General features: G+C 38.8%; 1 protein-coding gene across 1 annotated transcript in view; it reads left to right on the top strand.

Annotated features, from left to right (window-relative positions):
• The window catches only part of SLC27A6 (solute carrier family 27 member 6), a 76094-nt gene that overhangs the window by 26360 nt on the left and 24341 nt on the right, over window positions 1–25393 (top strand). The window contains exons 3-4 of the mRNA XM_025924424.2: window positions 8301–8459; window positions 9782–9906. Coding sequence (XP_025780209.2) covers window positions 8301–8459; window positions 9782–9906 — 284 coding nt within the window. The remainder of the gene's footprint in view (window positions 1–8300; window positions 8460–9781; window positions 9907–25393) is intronic.

Here is a 25393-nt window from a genome sequence, read left to right as displayed (position 1 = left end):
GTTGACTGTGCAACGTGTAAATAATTTTGGTTACTATACAAAGCACTGAATATACGATGAAATCAGAGAAGGCCTACCAGAGCAAACTGGAGTTTAGTTTGTATGCAATAGGTAGTGCTCGTTGTCTCAGTGAGATATATGTTGGGAGATAGATAGAAATAGCACCATGAGTCAAATCTCAGTTGGAAGATCAAGTATCATTTCAAAGAGGTTGAGCCAAAACAGGTAAAAATGATCAGTAGTAGGAGGTCCAGGAGAAAGTACCAGCCATAGGGCATTACATGGGGCCAGAGAATACCTAGAGAAGCGTGTAGTGGGCAGTAGGAAATTTTGGCTATAAAATTCAAACATCAGACATGGGAGTGTATTTTATTTTATAACTTATTTTTATTGAATAAATTCTATGTGTAGCATTGTAAATTTAAAGTATATAATGTGTTACTTTGAAACATTTATATAATATCTCTATATAGTGATATTTAGCATATCACATAATTATAGTACAATTTTACTGTTATATTCCTTGTACTATACCTTAGATTTCTACAGCTTATTGACTATTCCTTAAAAGTTTGTACCTGTAAACACCATCACTTTTATCCCCCCCACCCCCCCCCCATACATACACACCCATCCTTTGGCAACATTTTACTCTCTGGTTTTTGCAGGCTTAACATTTTTAGATCCCATATATAAGTGACATTATACAGTACTTGTCTTTCTCTTTCTGACTTATCTCACGTAGCATAATGTGCTCACAGTCTATCCATGTTGTCTCAAATGGAAGAATAGCTTTCTTTTTAATGACTGAATAATATCCCACTGTGTATATGGACCACATCTTTTTTAATCCATTGACTATTATGAATAATGCTGTGATAAACATGGGAGAGCAGATTATCTGATTGAAATCACATTTTGATTTCCTTTGGGTATATATCCAGAAGTAGAATTGGACTGTGTGGTAAATCTGTTCTTTAATTTTTTGAAGAACCTCCATATTGTTTTCCATAATGTTGAGTCCAACTTACACTCCACAAGCAATGTATAAATGTTCCCTTTTTACTGCATCTTTGCCAGAATCTGTTGTCTCTTGTCTTCTTGGCTGTAGCCATTCTAACACGTGTGAAGTGATATCTCACTGTGGTTTTGATTTGCATTTCCCTGGTGATTAGTGATGTTGCATATCTTTTCAGGTATCTGGCCATTTTGATGTACATTTTGGAGAACTGTCTATTAGTTTTTCTTCCCAGTTTTTAACTATTTTTTTTTCTGTTACTGAGTTGATTTACTTCTTTACATATTTTGAATATTAACTCTTTATCTGATATATGGTTTGCAGAAATTTTCTCCCATTCTATAGGTTGTCTTTTTATTTGGCTGGTTGTTTGGGTTTTTTTTGTTTTTTTTTTTGTTTGTTTTTTTGTTTTCTGTTTTTTGGCTGTAAAGAAGCATTTGTTGAATTTTCTTTTATTGTTTATGCTTTTGGTGTCATGTTAAAAAAATTAATGCCAAGAGCAATATCAATAAGCTTCTTCCATATATTTTCTTTTAGGAGTTTTATTGTATTAGGTCTTATGTTTAAGTCTTTGATACATGGTGAGTTCATTTTTTTTTATGGTGTGAGATAGAGGTCCAATTTCATTGTTCTATATGTTGTTAACACCTTTTTAAGTTTATTTATTTTGAGAGAGAGAGAGAGAGCAAGCATGTGGACGGACAGAGAGAGGGGAGAGAGAACATTCTAAGCCTGATGTGGGGCTCGATCTCATGAACTGCAAGATCATGAACTGAACTGAAATCAAGAGGCTGACACTTAACTGACTGAGCCACCTCGGTGCCCCTCATTGTTCATCGTATGTTTTTCTAGTATTCCTAGCATCATTTGTTGAGGAGACTACCTTTTACCCACTAGGTATTCTTGGCTTCCTGGTCAAATATTAGTTGACCATATATGCCAGGGTTTAATTCTGGGCTCTCCATTCTGTTCCATTAGTAGATATGCCTATTTTTGTGCCAGTGCCTACTGTGTTTATTATTGTGGCTTTGTAGTATAGTTTGAAATTCAGAAGCATGATACCTCTGTCTTTGTTCTTTTTTTCTCAGTATTACATTGGCTATTTGGGGTCTTCTGTGGTTCCACACAAATTTTCAGATTGTTTGCTATATTTCTGTGAAGAATGCCTTTGGTACTTTGATGGTGATTGCTTTGAATCTGTAGATGGCTTTAAGTAGTTTGGCAGTCTTACAATATTAATTCTTCCGATCCATGAACATGGGATGTCTTTCTATTTGTGTCTTCTTTAATTTCTTTTAGCAAAGTTTTATAGTTTTCATTGTACAGATCTTTTATTTCCTTGAGTATATTTATTCCTATGCATTTTATTGTTTTTGATGCTATTGTGAATGGGATGGTTTTCTTTCTTTTTCAGATGAGTCATCATTAGTGTAAAGGAACACAATTGATTTCTGTATGTTGATTTTGTGTTCTGACCCTTCACTGAAACTGTTGATCAATTCCAATAGTCTTTTGCCTAATTCTTTGGGATTTTCTCTCTATATAGGATAATATCATCAGCAAATAATGACAATTTTACTTCTTTCTTTCCTATTTGGAGAACATTTATTTCTTTATCTTGCCTAATTGCTCTTGCTAAGACTTCCAGTAATGTATTAAATAGGAATTGTAATAGTGGGCATCCTTTGCCTTGTCCTTGATCTTATTAGGAGTGTTTTCAATTTCTCTCTGTTGAACTGTCAAACTGTCACATATGGCCTTTATTATGTTGAGGTGCATTCCTTCAATACACAGTCTGTTAAAGGTTTTTATTAAAAGAGGATGTTTATTATCAAATGCTTTTCTTCTAGGTCTCTTGAAATGATCGTGTGATTTTTAGGTTTCATCTGATTGATGTGGTGTGTTATATTTATTGATTCGCCTATGTTGAACCATCCTTGGATCCCAGGGATAAATCCCACTTGGTCATGGTGTATCATGCTTTTAATGTGTTCTAGAATTCAGTTTGCTAATATTGAGAATTGTTGCATCTGTTTTAATCAGGGATATTGGTTACTCTTTTTTTTTCTTGTATTTTTATCTGGTTTTGGTATCAAAGTAATGCTGATCTTGTACAGTGCATTTGGAAGTGTTGCTTCCTTGTCAATATTTTCTTCAAATGTTTGGTAGAAGTCTCCAGTGAAGGTCCTGGTCCTGGAGATTTCACTTTGGGGAGTTTTTGGTTTTTTTATACTCAGTCTTTTTACTCATTATTGATCTGTTACGATTTCCTATTTCTTCCCGATTGAGTCTTGGTACGTTGTGTGCTTCTAGCAATGTATCCATTGCTTCTATGTTATGTAATTTGTTGGCATATAATTGTTCATATTAGTCTCTCATGATCCTTTTTATTTCTATAGTGTCAATTGTAATGTCTTCTCTTTTGTTTCTAATTTTATTTATTTGATTCTTCTCTCTTCTCTAGTCTACCAATTTTGTTGAACTTTTTAAAGAACCAGCTTTTAGTTTTGTTGATTTTTTTTTATTGTTTATTTTGGTTTGTATTTCTCTGATCCTCATTATTTCCTTCCTTCTGCTAACTTTGGGCTTAATTTTTCCTTTTACTAGCTCCTTGAGGTATAAAGTTAGGTTACTTGAGACCTTTCTAATTACTTAATGTAGGTATTTATAGCTATAAACTTTCTTCTAAGAACTGCTATTGCTGCATCCCACCATATTGGTTATGTCGTGTTTTCTTTTCTTTGGTTTTGAGATACATTTTTTATTTCCCTTTTGATTTCTTCTTTGACTCAATGGATGTTTAGAAGTGTGTTGTTTAGCCTCCACCATTTGTAGATGGAGGCTCACTTTCCCTTGTTGCAGATTTCCAGTTTCATACCATTCTGGTCAGAGAAGATAATTGGTATGATTTCATTCTTCTTAAATTTGCTAAGATCTGTTTTGTGATCTACCCTTTTGCATTGCATTTGAGAAGAATATGTATTTTGCTGCTGCTGGATGGAATGTTCTGTTTATATCTATTAGGCCCATTTGTTCTAAAATGTGGTTCAATTCCAGTGTTTCCCTGTTGATTTTCTTACTGAATGATCTACCTATTGTTGATAGTGGGGTATTGAAGTCCCCTACAATTGCTTCTTGGTCTTTTGGTTAAGATCAAATGTGAAGTCTCCTACAATTATTATATTGTCTGTTTCTCCCTTAAGATCTGTTATTAGTTGCTTAATACATTTTGATGCTCAGGTGTGGAGAACATATAATGACAATCATCGTATCTCCTTGCTGTATTGACCCCTTACTGTATAATGACCTTTTCTCTCTTATTACTCATTTGGCTTGAAATCTGTTTTGTTATATAAATATGGCTATGCCTGCCACCCTTTCATTTCCATTTGCTTGGAATATCATCTTTCATCCTTTGATTATGAACCTATGTGTGTCTTTAGAGCTGAAATAGTCTCCTATAGGCAGCATATAGTTGAGTCTTGTTTGTTTTAACCTATGCAGCCACGCTGTGCCTTTTGACTTACAGTACAATCTGTTTACATTCAGGGTGATTATTGATATGCAAAGATTTACTACAGTCATTTTATCTTTTGCCTTCTGGGTATTTTGTGTTTCCATTGTTTCATTTCCCTTCCCTTTATGTCTTCCTTTGGAAGTTGGTGGTTTTCCATGCTGGTTTGCTCAGTCTCCCCCCTTTTTATGCTTAATGTCTCTGCTCTAGATTTTTGCTTGTGGTTACCAAGCATTTACATAAAATATCTTAGATAAAATAGTTCTTATTCTGCTGATAGCGATTTATCTTCATTCACCTATAAAGTTTCTGTCTTTTTATTCTTGCCCTTTTATATTTTTGATGTCGTAAGTTATCTCTTTTTATGCTGTGATTTTATTACCAAGTTGTAGCAGCTAGTTATTATTATTTTTTTAATGTTTATTTTTGAGAGAGAGAAAGAGTGAGCACAGTACGAGCAGAGAGAGAGGGAGACACAGAATCAGAATCAGGCTCCAGGCTCTGAGCCATCAGCACAGAGCCGGATGCAGGACTCAAACCCACCAACTGCGAGATTATGACCTGAGCTGAAGTCGGATGCTTAACCGACCGAGCCACCCAGGCGCCCCAGGAGCTAATTTTAATGCTATTTTCCTTTATCCTTTATGTTATAACTAGGAGTTTATTATACTATTTTAACAAAGAGTTATAGTATTCTAGTTCTGACTACTTAGCGACTTAATCAGAGTTTTGTGTATTTTTGTCTTTTTGTTTCAGCTCAGAGAGCTCCTTTCAATATTTCGTGTGGTGGTGAACTCCCTCAGTTTTGTTTGTTTGGGAAAGCCTTTATTTCTGCTTCATTTCTGAAAGAACTTTGCCAGATGGATTATTGTTGGCTGGCAGTTTTTATCTTCCAATATCTTCCAATATTTGAATATTTCATTCCATTCTCTCCTGGCCTGTAGAATTTTTGCTGAGAAATCTGATGATAGCCCAATGGGGGGTACTTTTGTAGACTGTTGTCTTCTTTTCCCCCTGGCTACCTTTATCATTCTTTCATTATCTTTGGCTTTTGACAGTTTAATATAATGTGTCTTGGAAAAGATCTTTTGCATTGAAATACTAAGGTATTCTATTAGCTTCATGGACTTGTATATACCCAGTTCCTTCCCCAGGTATGGTAAGTTCTCAGCTATTATTTCTTTAAATATTCATTCTGCCCCCTTCTCCCTCTCATCTCCTTCTGGGGTACCCATTATTCTTGTGTTGGCTTTTCTAATGGAATCAGATAGTTCTCATAGGTTTTCTTCACTTTTTAAAAATCCTACTTTTTATCTACTCTTACACCTGAATCATCTCTATACTTTTATCTTCCATCTAGTTAATTTTCTCTTCCATATGATCTGGTCTATTTCCAGTGAATTCTAATGCATTTTTCATCTCATATATTGAATTCTTCAGCTCCAGAACTGGTAAAGTACTCCTATTCATTAATTTTGAGATCATCATATTGTCTTTCTGAGTTTTCTTGTAGGTCATTGAATTTCTTCATGATAGATATTTTAAATTCCATACCAGTTAGATTCCATTATTCCATATTTTGAGGTTCTGTTCATGAAATATTGTCATTTTCTTTTTGTTACACTGTATTACCCTGATTTTTCACAATGTTTGATGAAAAGTGCCTCTGGCACCGTATTTAAAGTGGCAGACACTTTTCTTACGTAGGCAAGGTGGGTTTTTTGGTAAATATTTTAAGTAATGCTTTACACCAATGTGGGGCTCCAAGCCACATACCAGAGATCAAGGGTCTCACGCTCCATCTACTGAGCCAGCCAGGTCTCCCAGGCAAGGTTTTGTTTTCTTTGATACAAACAGTTGAAAACAAAGGTAGTTAGGAGCCTTCCTTTTGTTTTCCAGAAGGTGGCGCTATAGCGCCAGTTCTTGGTTTCTCTTTCTGGAGCTGGCAGCACTTCAAAAAGGCAGAGCGGTGGGGGCCTGGGGGTCTACTTAGCGCTTGGGGCTTTGGGTGTGCCTCTGCCCTTGTAGGGGGAATCATCAAGTGTTGGGAGGAAGGGTGTCCTAGAGATCTATGGGTGGTCCTCTTGAGTCCTGGGGCAACCAGTAGGAGTCACTTTGCTTCACTTCTCTTTATCTGCCTCTTTGACTTTCCTTTCCCTCCCCTCAGTCACTGTGGTCACTCCTGAGAGAGAGCAACTGGTCCTGCCAGCGGCAGCACATGTGGCCAGGCCAATTCACCACTCATTCACCTTCTCCTTCACCTTGGATCTCCTCCGCCACAAGGGTCATGCTGGCCTGCTCTTTGGCCAGCTACCTCATTCTCTGCCTCCACGGCTCCTGTGCTACTTCCCTCTCTCTGTCATTGCCTCTGGGGTCCAGTTCAGCCATGATCGTATCCACCAGTGGATGGATCTCTGGGGTGTCTTCATGAGCTATGCCGCGGCACTTTTGGAGGGAGATAGTTATCCATGTCCCCTTAGTTGTATATCAGAGGGAAGAGAAACAAGGACTGACTCACACAGCCTCGCAGCTGACATCACTGTAGGGGTATATTTTACTATAAGACTTCAAGGCAAGCTGAAAATAATAAGGAAGTACTTCCGTTTGGGAAACACATTGTGAAATTTAGGACTCCATTTCTAGAAGTGGGAAATCAAGTCCACCTAGGTGCAGCAGTAAGTTTGTAGAGCCACTGACATTAGTGACCTGCCTTTGACAGATAGTGAGTAGGACTGTATCAGTATGTGGGGTAGAGAAAAAGGCTATACTTCTGGCTCCACTATCTGCTGCTCTTCACTTTTAATCCTGTTATTTGCTTATTCCTGTGGCTTTTCTGACGTTGGTTTCCACTTGCATCTCTGGAACAACAAATGATACTCCTTGTCACCGTTGCGTTTTGTGAAGTGAAGTAACTATTGATGAGGTAGATTTGGGCTGGGACCCTCTGAGTGAAGACATTCCAAAAATATTAGAACTCTTTGAAGTGACACAAAATAGGACTAAAGTAGCATTTAATCTAACAAATGAATTTAAGAGAGGGTACTTATCATTGTGAAAACAAGTTGTGTCCCATGCTAAGGAATATATGTTGAAACATGAAATTGCTGATATTCAATCTCAAATAAGCCAATTTCATATTACATTGTGTACTAACTGGATGAATTTATTATGCTGGCATTGTAATCCAAAAGACTATAAGGATATGGAAAATAAAAAAAAGTAAGAAAAACGTTTTATATATTAATCACAACTACAAACGTTTTTAAGAAACCCATTGTACATAGAAGAAGACTGGAAGGGAAAAAGAAAGTGATCGATGTTTGGCTCATGAATGTTTACAACTGTTTCAACATTATGTATTACTGAATCTGATATTCTATAATGATCTTAATTCAGGACATATGAAACATGATAAAACTACTGGTTCTTGAGACAGAATCTTGGAATTAGAATTGCTCACTAGAAAATTTCTATTTTAAGTATAATTTGGGTACATTTTGGGTGTACGTTTTCAGATTTGGGACATTTTTGTCATTCTTGTAGCAGCTGTGGCTCTTTGAAGTTTATGGCATCCCAAACTCTATATAATTTGAGTTTTGATTCTTCTGGGTAGATCCAAGATTCTAGGAACTAAGTACAGTGGCAGTTCACATTTGCATGGTCCCTATAAAGTACATGTAATATTTTGATGTATTTTGTCTCAGTTGCCACTGTAGTTGATACCAGCATAAACTTTCTGTTACATATATTTCTTTTCTTGTCTTCCAGGGCTACCAAAAGCAGCTGTGATCACTCAGATGCAGACTTTAAAGGGCTCTGCTGGCTTGTGGGCTTTTGGTTGTACTGCTAATGACATCATTTATATAACCCTTCCCCTGTATCATAGTTCAGGAGCTCTTCTGGGAATTGGTGGATGTATTGAGTTAGGTAAGTTTTTATTTTATGTCTGGTAAGTTTTCAAAATGCCTATTAATTGTAACTTGTGTTAAAGTTTGAAATTCTATCAGTAGAATTCAGAGTGATTGTGTGCTTATTATATAATTACAACAGAACGTTTATTAAAAGGACATAATTTCATGGCATAGCATATTATTCCTGAAACTGGAAAGACCAGTGCCTTGGAAATTTGGCCTTGTGGTTGGAGCTGACTGTTGAGTGGGCTTCCTTCTCCATGCGGTCACTCATCCTTGGATGATCTACCCTGGCCTCCTTAGATGATACTAGGAGCCTTCCACAAGGGTGAATGTGGAAGCTGCATTGCTTTAAAGGCTTACCCTCAGAAATCACTTAGATAATTTCACCTGTATTTTGATGATCAAAGCCAGTCCAGATTCAAGGTTTGAGAGGTGGGGAAATAGACCCTATCCCTTGAAGGGAAGAGTGGCAAATGCACATTGCAAAGGTAAGTGTATAGAAGGAATTGTTGAGCCTGTCTTTGAAGACAAGGTACCCGGGCATCCAGTAACTCAGTTGGTAGAATTAGTGACTCAGTAGATTTCATTCATAAACATGCTCAGATTATGTGTCTGGCCCTGAAATAGTACTTAACTATAGTTATGTGTGTGTTTATATGTCACAGTGTATATGTCTGAACTACAATAAAGTATTTTTATGGAGGAGCATATTTAGACTATGATCAGTGTCCAAAATAAATAAAGATGAGGGTCAAGACATTAGCATTTTCCTTGGAAAAAGTCGTATGATTTACATTGTTGTGAAAATCAGGTCGTTACAGTTAAATTCTGCAGCCATCAGTGAACTTGTTTTTGGTGCTATGTTACCAACTCTACCTTACTAACTCTCAACCTTGAGAAATACTAAGGCTCCTTTAAGGTTTTAAAAGTAAATAAGATGTACATATTCAAGGTCAAAAGTAAATGAATATTGTTGATCCCTGTGGAGAAGACTAACCCTTATCGGTAGTCATCCTCTAACGCTTGCAACTCCCTAAGCATTTTGATTGCTTCTTTCATCCCAAAAAGAATATATTTGTAGTCAAAATACAGAATTGTAACATGAATTTTTAAAAAGTTTATTGGACTGTAAGATTAATGTTTTCAAATGAGCTTGATATAAATGGCCACTGATAGATTATAAAAGTCTTGAAATTGAATACAAGTGCACCAGACAGGGCAACATCATTTTAGTTTTCTGTTCATTCTGCCCTCAAATATTTCCCCTAGTGCCTGTTTTTTTTGTTGTTGTTGTTGTGTTGTGTTTTGTTTTGTTTTGTTTGCCTTTTCTCATAGGAGCTACTTGTGTATTAAAGAAGAAATTCTCAGCAAGTCAGTTTTGGAATGACTGTAGAAAGTACAATGTGACTGTGTTTCAGTATATTGGAGAACTCTGTCACTATCTTTGCAAACAACCTAAGGTAAGAATAATCATTACCAGAAAGGAAAAGTAATTTCAGAAAGAAAAAGCATGGGGAGAAAATTAATTTTTGTTCGTGTATATTCTACTTCTTCCAGAGCATAGTTTGACTGACTGACAGATGTTTGCAATACCCCAAGATGAAATGAATGTAAAACAAGTCAGAAAAAATAAAAGGAGAGCTAGGCAGGATTGTACTAATGTGCTCTCTATGGTGGCAGGATAGGACAGACCCACAATCCAGTCCACTTGGTGTTTAGACTGATTAAAATTTCTGTAAACACAGCACACATCTGATTATGACATTAGATGATGCACACAGAAAGCAGTGATTACAAGGTTGAATTAGAGAATCTTTTAAAATGCTGTTCTTTGAAAAAACAAAACAAAACTAATGACATGGATTAGACTTGTTTTCTATTTCTTTTCTTTTGAATATGTGATTATATCAATATATCTTTCTGTTTGGTTTTGATTTCAACTTAAAAAGAAATTTTGCTTTGATGTATGTTTGTCTGCCAACCTAAACCAATCATTTCCACAGACAATTGGCAAATTGCCCCTTTCTGAAAATAGACAAGCAGAGAGAGTTGCAAGAGCCTGAAGTTTGTCTTTATTAGTTTGTTTGCTTTTTTGCCTCAGAGGTTATTTTCCTTTTCCTGATCTCATTTATATTTCAAGGTGCTTATTTTTTAACTGTCTGGTTTTCTAAACATTCTTGAGGCTATAAAGAAGTGGGCTTCTGTAATCAAATCTCCACCAGCCCCTTGAATAATGGTGATACACAATGCCCCCTGTGTAGGACGGGCAGCAGAATTGATGACCTGCCCTTGACCCTTGCTAAACTTCTTTGTTCATTTCTCATCACCTTTGCCATCATCATGCCAGCTTAAGGCATGGATGGTGGGCCAGATGTCTTCTCTGGCTGGCTAAAATATGGACATGTAATCCTTCCTTTACCCACAGCACAGCTGAGACTAGGCTGGAAGCATTTAAATAAGACTTTGTTGAAGATATGGGATTACACAGGGCAGAAAAACACAAAAAGAATGTGAAACTGGATAACCTTATTTATAAAATGCTCTCATTCACTTTAAGCTCATAGTTTACCATGTAGAGACCTCCCGTCTAGTTCCCGACCCACACCTCCCCACCCCCGTTGTGGCCAGAAGCCATCCTTGTTCTTTCCTTGGTCAGGAGTGCTTCAGTTAGCTACAGATTCCCTCGATCTATCGCTAAGACAGAGAGTCTCAGAGACATGTTCTAGACTTTTCTGACCTTTGTTCTCTTCGGGAGGCTTTGCCAATGTCGGTGTTGTGGTCTTCTGAAAAGACCTGGTAGAACAATTAAATATAATGCCACAGCCTGACATATTTTCTCTTCTAGTTTTCATTGTGTTCTTTGGTAATGTGGTATCTGGACTAAGATAATTTAGGGAATTAATGCCCTCCAGTAAAATAGGAGCCACCTTCAGTAAAGGATAGATTAGGTACTTCTTCATGAATTTTCTGAACTGTGCCCCTATCCATTCCTTTTCCTCCTTATCCTTCAGTAACAACATTAGCTTTTTGCAAGACTTTTTTCTCATTAAGTATGTACTGAATGGTTGAACACATGCAATTTTTTCTAACATTTTACTGTATTAAATGATGCTGCCATTAATATCTTTATGCAAGATCACCAGTATAGGGGCTCAGAAGTGAAGGCTGACAAAGGACGTGGATATTTTGGTGATTTTTATGGCATATTTCCAAATTGCCGTTCGAAATGGTTAACATGATTTAGAGTCTCATTGACCATTGTGGGAGGACGCATATTGTACGGTCTCTTATCAGTACTGTGTGATATTAAAAATATGGTTTTCTAATTATGTTTCATGGGGAACCAGCACCTCCTTCAAGGTTCCTCAAAAGTCCCTGAAGGAGGTGAACAGGGAAAATAGACCAATCTTCAAGATCCACCCTTTCAGATATGATGGATGAAACTCAATTTGGTTGGGCTTCTTAATAATATTTTGTTCGCACAAAGAATGTCTTGTTTTTTTAATGGGAAAACTATAACTTTATTTATAATTTTATAGACTAGAAACAAACATGTTTTTAAATTTTCTGTTAAGATTACTGGCAAGGTGGAATAATTTTCTATCTTTTTTCACCTGAAAATGTCTCTTCTGAGCCTTTTACTCATTTATGTCTTTAGCACATAATATTTTCTCTTACCTGTTTGAGCTATCATTTCCTATAATAAAGGTTTAATAGTTTGTCATGTTCACTAAAAATCTTTTTTCAGAGTGTTTTCCTTTGATTTTTTTTATAAAATGAAATATCATTTTCACCTCTCTGAATTTCTAATGCACTAATTTTGAGAAAATGCTATAGCTGCAGAGAATTTGAGAGAACCGAGAATTGAAAGTAGAGCACTCGATTTCTGTTAGTTAAATATTTTAATTCTTAACTCAAGTCCTTCGAAGAAAAGATAGTGTTTGTGAAATATTCTCTAAGCATTCACCTGAAGGAAGTGGAGAAGAGAAAGAAATAAAAAAAGCTTTGCCCAAAGGAAAACTTAATAACTTTTTTCATGTTTATTTTATTTTTGAGAGAGAGAGACAGAAACTTAATAATTTTCTTAAGCAGAGATGCATTGTATTACCTAATCACTTTTGCTGATTTTACACACAAGGAGAACAAACAGTTCTTGGCATTAAAGATCAGGAAAAGAAGAAAGTCATTCTGTTATGACATCTTACACTTTCAAGGAGGTATTTTTTTTTCCCCCTGCCCAGTATTTATTCTTTTCAGTGAATTGCTTCTGCAGAGAAGGGGCCATGTCTTCTGTGAGCATAGCATTGAGTTCTGGTACAGCCAGACAGTGAACAGATGATAGGGTCCATACCCTCAGGGAGTTAAAAGTGGATGTCTCATAAACCATGGTTTGAAGCCTCCTAGACACTTGGTTAAAATAAATCCTTAAAGAAAAGAAAGCAAAATCACCTATTCTACAAATACATCCGGATTTGTTGTCCATCCAAGGGTAAGTGATATATTCCAAAGGAGATTTACCCGCAGGTAGAATTCACCACCTGAGTCGAGTGTTTAAAAGCAGAATTCCTATATATTTTAATTCTTAACTAAAGTTCTTTGGGGGAAAAGTTAGTATGTGTGAAGTAATCTTAAAGCAATTACCTGAAGGCAAATGGAGGAGGGGAGAGGAAAATAAATACAGCTTTGCCCAAAGCTGTATGTGGTTTTATTTAGTTGCATAAAAACACCCTGGACTTGACTTTCCCTGGATGGAAGCATTTATCCACCCCCTAAACCCTGTCTTTTTTCTCCATTTCAAAAGTCCAATTACAAAAGTTCCTGTGGCGTACACATTGGATATGCCTCAAACTTCTGGCAGCAGCACTGCCCTTTTAAAACAGCCAAGGTTCTGGCCCTTCTTACTCAGAGGGATGGAGTAATTATTCTTTTCCTTGGAGAGTAGGAAAGCAGCTCTTCCTCACATCCATCCTCCATGTTTTCTGCGTTACCAAAGTGCCATCATACAACTTCTGACTGGACCTACTTCTTTGGTTTCGTACCAGTAATGCTGCATTTAATATTGCTTGGTGAGGAACGCGGGGGAGTGCTACATATCACCGATCGTTTGGGGGATTCCTGCAGCATTTCATCATATTTAAATAAATTCTGCCTAAGACAGCAGGCAGACTTCTCTAGGGATAGGATCATATCTGTCACTCACTCATTCATTCAGGTAATATTGCAGGTTTCCATATACGGGGGCACCCAAGACAAACAGGACTCCTTTTCTCATGGATCTCACACTCTAGCTTGGGGAGAGAGAAAATAAACCAGCCAACACCTGAAGGAAATTCATTACAGACAATGACAAGTGTGATGAAGAAAAAGAGGGTGAGACGGTGGAGGATGATGGGTAGTGAGAGTGAGACTTTGCTAATTAGGTTGAGGGGTCTGGGAAGGCTTCCCTGAAATGGTGACCTATGAGCTGAGGAATTGGGATGGCAAGTGGGATCCAGCCGTGGAAAAGCTGGGGGGTTGCAGTCACAACAAAGCAAAATAAAATAAAGGACACAGTCTGAGTATTTAAAGAGAAGGAAGTTTTGGCCAGGCCACTGACAGACCAGATCTTGAAGGGCTCAGTCTACGTGAAGGAGAAATTTGCATGTCATTCCCATCAGAGCATTTGGAAAAACATGAAGGCTAACTCAAAAAACTATACTGATTTGGGACCTATTTGAGGGAATGATAATAAGATTTGTTAATTCAGGGGTAGGGAGTGAAGTAAAAAATCAATGATGAGTTTCAGGTTTCTGGTGGAAATAGGTAAATTGGGAGCCATTTGCAGAGATGAGGAAAATCAAGATTTGAGAAATTGAAATAGGTAAATTGGGAGCCATTTGCAGAGATGAGGAAAATCAAGATTTGAGAAATTAAAATGAAATTCCTTTTGTATCTGTTAATTTTGGTCTGTTCATGAGGCATAAGGTAAAGAAGTGGAATATACACTTGGATGTGGGAATCTGGAGCCCAAAGCATACAGGGGGCAGGATATAATTAGCAAAACAAAGACCTACGTTATGGTGCACATATGAAATGCTTTTTTTTTTTTCAAGTTATTGTTATGGTTTATCATTTGGGCAATGTAGTTTGTGTCCATGTAAAACACCTATGTTTTCACATTCTGAAGGCATAGCCTACCTATACTTTCTAGTATATGTATTTTGGTATATGTATTCTAATGTATACATCATAAGTTACATCCCTTTTCTTCCTTCTGTTTTCTTTTCTTTTTTTTTTTTTAGTGTTTATTTATTTTTGACAGAGAGAGAGAGACAGAGCATGAGCGGGGGAGGGGCAGAGAGAGAGGGAGACACAGAATCCGAAGCAGGCTCCAGGCTCTGAGCTGTCAGCATAGAACCCAACGCAGGGCTCGAACTCACGGACCGTGAGATCATGACCTGAGCCGAAGTCAGACGCTCAACTGACTGAGCCACCCAGGCACCCCTCTTCCTTCTGTTTTCTTAAAAGCCAAGAAATTCACTGGCAGCTAGAAAGCATCTTTAGGATTCTAGATACTTGGGTTAAAGTGCATTAAAACTTTGACAAAATGGGTTACACTCAATTCCCATTATGAAAAGAGAGACATTTTGCAGGACCTGGATAACTGATAAATATTTATTAATTATTGCTCATCAAAAGCCATATAAATTTTACTGAGTTTTTTCACTAGCAGTGTTTGGACAATCCTGTGGGGAACCTTTAAGCGATTGCTGGGCTTTTTTGAGTGTAACAAAACGAAAATGTTGAGTAACGGTGGTCAAGTATTGGCACTGTGAGATTTTTTTAAGACTTCAATTTGAAAAACTACCCACCCTCTTTTCCCTGAAGAACGCCCATCATTTCTTCCAAGCTTTAAGACCAGACAAGACAAGCTTTTTCCTTGTAGTGTTTAGGTAGGAGGTGGGAATGAAGAAGATATAGCAGTGTCAAAGGATACGATTCCACTAGAAGATACTAAATGATGCTGAGTTGATGTAGGTGAATAAATGCACCTTAATGGGTATATTAAGAACATTTGTTCTTTCATCGTGTTTTCATGTTCTTAGTTTCTACATAACCTCAAATGTTTTATCATCATGTTTTCCTTATTCCACCTCTTGTAAAAGATGTAGTTTATCAAAGCGTGAAGGTCTGGAAACATTTCTCATCACACTTAATAACCTCTAAAGAATGACATTTTTTTTTTCAACGTTTATTATTTATTTTTGGGACAGAGAGAGACAGAGCATGAACGGGGGAGGGGCAGAGAGAGAGGGAGACACAGAATCGGAAACAGGCTCCAGGCTCTGAGCCATCAGCCCAGAGCCCGACGCGGGGCTCGAACTCACGGACCGCGAGATCGTGACCTGGCTGAAGTCGGACGCTTAACCGACTGCGCCACCCAGGCGCCCCAAGAATGACATTTTTAAATTAATGTGAACTATAATTGTTATTAAGATGTCCTTAGTTTCATCACCATTTTCTTCTCTGGAACACTCAAAACAATTGATTTTATCTCCAAGACCTAGGCACTTTAAGATATTTATACATTTTTTGTTATTTGTTTACCCCAGATATTTGAAACATATTATTATATGGTTGAGTAAATCATCCCTCTTTTAAAACTCACTTTCCCTGGGGCGCCTGGGTGGCTCAGTCGGTTAAGCGTCCGACTTCAGCCAGGTCACGATCTCGCGGTCCGTGAGTTCGAGCCCCGCGTCGGGCTCTGGGCTGATGGCTCAGAGCCTGGAGCCTGCTTCCGATTCTGTGTCTCCCTCTCTCTCTGCCCCTCCCCCGTTCATGCTCTGTCTCTCTCTGTCTCAAAAATAAATAAACGTTAAAAAAAAAAAAAATTAAAACTCACTTTTCCTTGAGTAAATCAAAGGTGTGTTTAATATTCTCATACTAGCTATGAAAGCATTTAGAAAAGTTGGCAGGTTCCCAGAACCTTCTTTTCTGCTTAGAAACTACAAATATACAAATATAGTCCTCAGAAGGACTAGGATAAGAAATAACTACAAGCACCCTAAATGCTAGTAGAATTAGCAGGGAATTAATGAATATTTTGAGAATGTTTTAGACTGTGTAAATTATTAAAAGCTTTTAATTGCTAATTTAAAATTTAATGATTCATATTTCATTAGTAGTGATACATATACACATATTTTTTTTCTGCCTATCTGCTTTTACCATTCATGCTATGATTTCCATTAAGAGTACACATATCCCTTATTTATTAAATTTCCCAAGAAATTTACTTTATGCACAAAGCCATCAGATAGTTCATTAACTATGGAATCAAAAGACACAGGTTCAATTTCAAACTCTTTAAAAAAAATTTTTTTTAATGTTTGTTTATTTTTGAGAGAGAGAGAGAGAGAGCACGCACATGGGCATGAGCAGGGGAGGGGCACAGAGAGAAAGAGAGAGGGAGACACAGAATCTGAAGCAGGCTCCAGGCTCTGAGCTGTCAGCACAGAGCCTGACATGGGGCTTGAACCCATGAACCATGAGATCATGACCTGAGCTGAAGTCGGACTCTTAACCTACTGTAGAGCCACGCAGGCGCCCACTTTAAAAAAATTTTTTTAATGTTTATTTATTTTTGAGAGAAAGAGAGAGGGACAGAGCGTGAATGGGGGAAGGGCAGAGAGAGAGGGAGACACAGAATCTGAAGCAGGCTCCGGGCTCTGAGCTGTCAGCACAGAGGCCAAAGTGGGGCTGAAACTCATGAACTATGAGATCATGACCTGAGCTAAAGTCAGACACTTAACAGACTGAGCCACCCCGGTGCCCCTCAGTTTCAAATTCTTCTCGTATGACTTTCTGCTGGTCACTTCTCTTTGAGCCATACTTGCCATCTTTATCAAAATAGGTGACAGTACTTACTTGTCCTCACTTGTCCCTCACATAATCCAGTTATGAGATATATGTGAAAAAAATCTGAACTGGGAAGCCCAATACAAATGGAAGGATTTTATTTTTAAACAGAATGTGGTAATGTTTTCTGCATATGTCATTGTAAAATGAGAGTAATTTTTGTGAGTGTTGAAAATAATTGGTCTATGACCAATAAAAATCACACTTTAATTATAAAAGCCAGCTTTAATACAGCATAAATTTAAAGTACAACTTTAAAATATTAACATATTAGTAATTTTATAATATTGTGTTTTCACAACTAAAAACACTGAAAACAAAAATATAAAATTAGAAATCCTGAAAATATGATGCCTGTTTCCTCTTGGATTAGATACTATTTTTCCTGTATATATGGTATGTGAGTGAGGTTTTCCTACAGTCCAAATCGATTTAAAATATTAAAATTATATCTAAGATTATTTTATCATTTATTTGCAATTTTTCACGTTGCTTCTTCCTTTAATAGTATGTTCCTGACTTCCTTGCTATGAACATACAAAATCAAAGTGAGAAATGGCCAATCTTTACCCTGCAATGAGCAAGTACAAGAATCTTCAGCAAGTGATAAATGACTAGAATTTTCCAAATGATCATTTTATTCCCAATGGAAAAAAAATAACAATAAATTTAGAGTAAACATGTCAGGGGGCTAATTCCAACCTTTCCATTAATTCACCATGTGACATCAGGCAAGTAATTTAATTTGTTTGCCCCTTGGCATCAGGGAGCTTGAAATTCAAGCCTAACTTCCATGTCTCAAAAGCTCTGTGATCTTGAGCAAATTATCTTGCTTTTCTGAATAGCCAACACGCCAGTTTTTTCATCTATAAAATGAGTGTAATAGCAGTTATGTCCAGAGTTGATGTAAGGGTTAATGAGTTAAGTGCAGGAATTCAAATGGAAACAGATTGATCACAATGGCCAGGGACTCCCTGGAAGAGGCTTCTGGAGATAGTTTTTGTTACCTTAGGGAATATGCCTAAATTGAAGAGCTAGTCTCCAGTGTGATATGTTCAGATTGCCCTTTATCAGTGTATGTGTTTAGATTAGACTCATATCGACCAAGCTCAAGATGCCAGTTGAGAGCTTTACATGGTCTCCATTGCTGGATCTTCCTTAACCTTCCTGACACCTGATCTCAAAAGTGGCCAAAGCCCAACTTTTCACCACTTCCTCTGGCATGCTCTCCTTGCCCCAACCTGACTCTCCGAGTTAATGACAACTCCATTCTTCCAAGTCCTCAGCCACACACACCCTGGGATCTCCCTTGGAGTTCTCGTTCCCTCACACCCCATCTAATCCTTGAGCAAACCCTACAGATTTGACGTTCAAATACATCCAGAACCAAACCTCAGTTTAACACCTCCCTGCTGCTCTCATCTGAGTCAGCTCTGGTTCCTTCTGATATTTTACCACTGGCTTCTTCTTCACTTCACTCTTGTCCCCTTAAATTCTGTTCTTGCATAGCAGTTGGAATGGTTCTGTTAAAATATAGGTCAGGTTGTGTTACTCCACTATGGAAATCCCTCTGATGGTTCACTTGGAAGAAAATCTCAGTTCCCTTATCACAGACCACACAGCTCTATGTGGTCTGCTTCCATTACTGGGATGTCCCCTCATCCCCCGATTCCCTGCCACACCGCTCTCTCTCCATGTTCACTCCACCACATTTGCTGCCCTCCTTGCTTTTCCTTCAATGAAAGGGGGCTCTCAGTTCCCTCCCCTTGAATGTTCCTTCAATATTTGCATGACTCACTGCCTAGCCCATCCCAATCCTCCTCACCAGAGAGAGCTTCTCTGACCACAGGTCCTACTGATGTGTAGTGTGGTGGCCACATTATGATACCCTACATGCATCAAGAGAATGTGAACAGGTTTATTACTTACATAACGGGGCTTTCTGGGGAGAGCAGGGCAGGGTCCCAAGCGAATCCAAAAATGGCTTCAGGGGTACCTGGGTGGCTCAGTCAGTTAAGCATCCACCTGTTGATTTCCGCTCAGGTCATGATCTCAAGCCCCACGTGGGGCTCTGTGCTGACAGTGCAGAGCCTACTTTGGATCCTTTCTCTCTGCCCCTCCCCCACTCACCCTCTCTGTCTGTCGCACCATAAATAAACATGTTTTAAAAATGGCTTCAGAAAGCAGAAGAAAGGGATGGGCTCAGCTTTTATTGTGATGAGGAGGAGGCACTAGGGTGAGTGGTCTTGTGCAGGTGGGGCTGCTTGTGTGCTTTGAACTTCCTGTTGCTGCCAAGGGCAGGAAAGCTGGGCTTTCTCTCCTGCTTGCCCAGATGTGAGGCGGGGGAAGAAGGGAGTGTTGGGGCGTGAAGGCTGTCAGTAGTCATACACCAAGAATGGAGTCAGACTCCATTACAATGTTTATCCCATAGTCTTTGTTTACTGCTTTATTTTTCTTCATGGAACTTATTACCCTGTTATAGATTTTATATGTACTTGTTCTTTATTCTCTCTTAATCCCTCCCTTCTACTATTATATAGGTTCCAGGAAAGCAGGGACTTTATCTTTTTCATCTATAATTATATCCTCCGTAGTCACAATGGTACCTGACGTATAGTAGGTGCTCAGTAAAAATTTGTTGAGTTATTTTTAAATTGTTTTTAATGTTTATTTATTTTTGAGAGAGAGAGATAAAGTGCGCATGGGTGAAGGACAGAGAAAGAGAGGGGCACAGGATCTGAAGCAGGCTCCAGGCTCTGAGCTGTCAGCACAGAGCCTGATCCGGGGCTCAGACCTGTGAGATCATGACCTCAGCTGATGTCCGACACTTAACCCACTAAGTCACCCAGGTTCCCCTGTTGAATTATTATTATTTTTTAAATAAAGTAACCAACGTAAGAAGCCTCATTGCTGGGATACTCATGTACTCATGACCAGCACGATCTTTGACTAGTCCCAGCCCTGCATGGTAAGCTCAGTTAAAATCAGAAAGTCAAGGGGCACCTGGGTGGCTCAGTTGGTTAAGCATCTGACTTTGGCTCAGGTCACGATCTCACAGTTTGCGGGTTTGAGCCCCGCGTCTGGCTCTGTGCTAACATCTCCGAGCCTGGAGCCTGCTTTGGATTCTGTGTCTTTGTCTCTCTCTGCCTGTCTCCTGCTCAGCTCTGTCTCTCAAAATAAATAAATAAAATAAAAGGTTAAAGATTTTTTTATAAAAATCAGAAAGTCAAGTTCCTGAGGACAGAACTCAGAGGGAGTTTGGATAAATCAAAGGTTTGCATCATTGCCTGGAGCAAGTCAGACCATTGCTGCATCCAGCTCAGAGCAGAAATTATCTTGGTAATGGGCCCCTGAACTTTTCAGAACATTTCATTAATAAATCACAGTAGTTGTGGCTCAGGTGACCCTTTTTCTGGGTTTCCAGAGAAGACTATCCTGCCCTCTATGTTTACACAGCCCTTTTTGTACTTAGATGAAATAAAATTCAGGTTCAAGGCAAGTCTTGCAGAGACTCTTGGAACCAGTCTTTCTCAAACAAGGCAACTTTGAAATGTCTCCGGTCTAAAGCAGGACTCTCCCCCTGCTCTGAGTCCCCCCCCCCCCCCCCCCCGAGTGCTGTCAGGTTAGAAAACACCTGTTCAGAAGCAGATTGTAAATGGCAGTCCCTCTTAATATTATATCTAAAAGATAAGTGTGAAATAAGCCCACGATGTGGCTGCAGAAATTTCTGCTTTAACACTTGAAATCACAGAGGTCTTTTCAAGCTACTATTTATGCCTTCAAATGGTTTGTGGAACTGTGGCCTGGCATCTCGGAAACTATGGCCTGCCCAAACCCATGCTGGGGAGGCAAAGGCTTATGGGGTGCTGGAGCCCGCACCCAGTTAGCAGTACAGGTCTCTCCTTTCAAGTACTCTCTGGTCCCTTCTCGACAGAGGCCTCCACTCTGTCCCCCACCATTCCTTTCCCCCTTCAGTAAAAGAGAGGCTGCAGAGTTTTTTGTGATTTTTTTTTTGCCTGGATTTTTTGCCCCAGGATTCTCTGACAGCCTGTTTGCATTTAGTGTTACTCTTGTACCCATTCTGTAATACCCATGTGGCTCACTGCCTTTATTTTTTCAAGGTATAATATTGGAGTGGCTGTGAAGGAAGCAAACTATTGGAATGTAGTTCATTCATATTATATGGAGTGTGTTGATGTCACACATGCAATTATGCATACATAATTATCAGTGGGCTTTGGGAAAAAGAGGTCTGACATTGAAGAGAATCAAGATGGAAGAATCATAATCCCTAACATGTGTTGTTATAAATTTTAGATGATCCTTTAGGAATTAGACCATACTTTTTTTTACGCACTAAGCAGCTAGTTATCCGGGACTGAAGGCAGAAAGGATTTGCCCCTTTGTTTTCGCTGTCAATTTCTATTTCTTTTCTGTGTCTCCATCTATCAACAGATGCTCTTTGTTTCCCGAGAAATCATAGTTGATGCCAAATTACCTGTGTTTAAGCAGAACCTCCAGAGTTTCATTTTTCATAGGCACATAAAGAGGCTATTTTGCTTGGGTGTATTTTAGATTTTCTGAGGAGGATTAAGCACATGTTCTGGAAGAAGAAGACTTTGTTTCTAGGAGGGTATTGTTAGAGGCCTGCCCACTTCATCAGTTGAATAAATAAATAAATGACTCAGTAGGAGGTTGCTGTAGTTCAACCACTGACTGCCCTGTAGCAGCTCAACCGATAGACGCTGCTGGAAAAACAGCTCCCCAAGAACACTTTGGAGAAACAAGAGCCTTGGTTCCAGTTGATGTGACTGCTGTATGGTCACATCTGTTGGGCATTGTATGTCCAAGTTGGAATGGATACATGGTACTGAAAGGCACATGAAAAAAGTGCTCTCCTGAAATCCAAGACCTTGGGATCTCTGTCCTAAAAGGTCTGATTCATCCAGCAGATTCACTTTTAAATTTCAAGTGGGTTGAGTGTCTGACTCTTGAGGTCGGCTCAGGTCGTGATCCCAGGGTTGTGGGATTGAGCCCCGCGTCCGACTTTGCACTGACAGAGCAGAGCCTGCTTGGGATTCTCTCTCTCCTTCTCTCTCTGCCCCTCTCCAACTTGCACACTCTCTCTTTCTCACTCTCTCTCTCTCAAAAAAAATTCAAATGGGATTTTAAAATTTTTTTTTTTTTTAACGTTTATTTATTTTTGAGACAGAGAGAGACAGGGCATGAGGAGGGGCAGAGAGAGAGGGAGACACAGAATCCGAAACAGGCTCCAGGCTCTGAGCTCTCAGCACAGAGCCCGACGTGGGGCTCGAACTCACGGACCGTGAGATCATGACCTGAGCCGAAGTCGGATGCTTAACCGACCGAGCCACCCAGGCGCCCCTCAAATGGGATTTTAAATGGCTGGAGATAAAATGAATACTTTGTGTGTGTTCTAAAACGGCTTACTCTGCATGTGTGCAAGTCTATAAATATTTAGGCACTAACTACTGAATTAGAAACCCATGTTTTGATTGCTTCCTATTACTAAAATCCTGGGGAAAGGTTGGGAAAAATAGAACATGGGCTTTGGGGGGTATGGGGTTGGGGGGCTTGAGCTGTTTTTTTCTCTTCTGTTTTTTCCTTCCTTCCCTCCCTGTCTTCCTTTTTTTTTTTGACTTGCTTTCCCTCTCTTTCTTTCTTCCTTCCACAGATATGTTTTAAACATCTCTTATGTACCAGGCACTGGCCTAGTCAATGGAGCACAGCAGAGGAGAGAAAAGGCAACAGCCCTGCCCACACAGGGCTTTCATTTTCATGAGTTCAAATTCTGTCTCTTGTTTATTTCATGTCTATGACCTTGGACCTGAACTTCATTATCCCAGTGTGCAAAATGGGGATAATACATCTTATTTTATAGGGTTATCATGGTGATTAAAATGAGGTAATACAATAACCTGGACACAGGGACTCAAACATATTCTCGATCTTTCTGCTTCTGCTGATTTGGCTGCAAACATGTCTTTTGTTTTTTGTCCAGCATCATCCTCTGGATTTCTGTATTTGCCCTCTTTCTCTGTCTGTGTCTACCTTACTTGTTTTTCCTTGTTTGTTTCTCTGTTTGCTTGTATCCCTTTCTGCATGTCTCAGTACCTGTGTCTCTCTGGGCAACCATGTGTCTCTCTTTTTGTGTCTCTGTGAGTACATCTTTCTCTCTCTCTTTGAATATATTTCTCTGTATCTAGTTTATCTTTTTCTTCCTACCTTTCTGCCTATGTGTGTGTGAGTGTGTGTGTGTGTGTGTGCACACGAGAGAGAGAGAGAGAGAGAGAGAGAGAGAGAGAGAGATCGCATCCCTTTGTGTGCAAGCACTGTTGTCTTTGTGCCCCGACTGTGTTTTTGTTTGTATCTCTATTTCACTCTTTGTCCCTTTCTCTCTTTTATTTATACTCTATCCTTTCTCTCTGTCTTTCTCTCTCTCCCCACCCTTTCCTCCCCCTGCCCTCTGTCCCTTGCTCTGTGTGTCACTTTTGCTTTCTTCTGTGTAGGTCTCTCTCACTTTCTTTCATTTTTACTATGTGTCTTTCCTGCTTTCCATGGGTCTCTGTTTGTCCCTTATGTATTCCTCTCTCTCCATCACTTTGTCTCTCTCATTACTTGTTCTCTCTGCCAGTCTGTGTCTTTCTCTTGCACATGTATATATGTAAGTGTTATGTATTCCTTCATTCATCTAATTGTACTTATATTTATGCATGCTTTCCTCATTCCATTCCCGATGCAGCTCAGATATCTAGAGATATTTAGGTAGTAACCTCCTGCCACAGGGAGAATTAGAAGAAATGGGAATTTGTTCTAACAAGGTTTGAAGGGGGGTACCTGGGTGGCTCAGTCAGTTAAGAACCTGACTTCTGCTCAGGTCATGATTTCACTGTTTGTCGGTTCAAGCCCCACATCGGTGTCTGTGCTGACAGCTCAGAGCCTGGAGTCTGCTTCGGATTCTGTGTCTCCCTCTCTCTCTGCCCCTCCCCTGCTTGCATTCTCTCTCTCTCTCTCTCAAAATTAAATAAACATTAGAAAAAATTAATAAAAAAAGAAGTTTTGAAGGAATTTATGGACAGAGAAGGGTTTTTTTTTTTTTTTAATTGTAGGCGGGAGTTGAGAAATTTTGGTTGTGTTTTAGATGATGTACTGGCTAGTTTCTGAGCAACTATAAAATGTACACATACAAAACCAAATATAATTAGCAACTCTTAGACCCACCTTCCAATTTCCATACATTCCAGGGTCACTTTTTTAAAGCTCCCTTTGCCAATCCTTATTATGTTTTCTTTCTCACATTTCCCTTTCTGTTGACCCCCTTTTTCCATTTCCTGACCCCTACCAACCTCCCAGTTCATCATGCCAGTGGATGCCAGGTTAATGTAGTCATTACATCAGGCTCTGCTTGAAGTAGATAGAATAAAGATACCTTGAGAGTTAGATAAGGGCATTTGATCTTTTCAGACAAAAGCCTTATCCTAGTTTTGATAACTTGATTTTTCTACCAATTGAATTATTTTGAATGAATGTCCTTATTTAGTAAACTTCTATAGCTGTGGCCCACACAGGTTAAAGTCTATGAAATTTGGTTTGTAATCCACCTACTTATTGTTTTCTGGAGTGTGCCAACACATTTTAGAAATAATGATACTTGCTCAAACTCATCTCTGACCTGAAAAGCTTCCAAGAGTTGTACCATATAAAAGATTGTTCTCTATTCAAGCAGAATAACTCTTAAGATTTGCAGCACTACTGTTTTGTCTAGAAAAATGGCAGTGGAAAATCTAAGAACTAGTTCCATGCCAGGTAGGCAATATCCAACATGCCCATGGGAGCTGGGAGCCAGTACGGAACTGCTCAGGGTTATATTTAGTGGTAGAAAAGAATCCTCTGTCTAAGAAGGAGCTGTTCTTGTCTGAGTGAGTTTTTTTCTGTCTGGGGAATGTTTAGCTTAAACCCTATTGATGTGGGACTAAGGAAATCAGCAAGTTGGAGTCTTTTTTTTTTTGATGTACCCACACTCTTGTT

Source organism: Puma concolor, chromosome A1, assembly GCF_028749965.1.
Source record: "Puma concolor isolate L17-30 chromosome A1, mPumCon1.1.hap2, whole genome shotgun sequence".
NCBI lineage: Eukaryota > Metazoa > Chordata > Mammalia > Carnivora > Felidae > Puma > Puma concolor.
The sequence above is the reverse complement of the archived record's forward strand: the minus strand, read 5'-3'. Positions and strand labels throughout refer to the sequence as shown.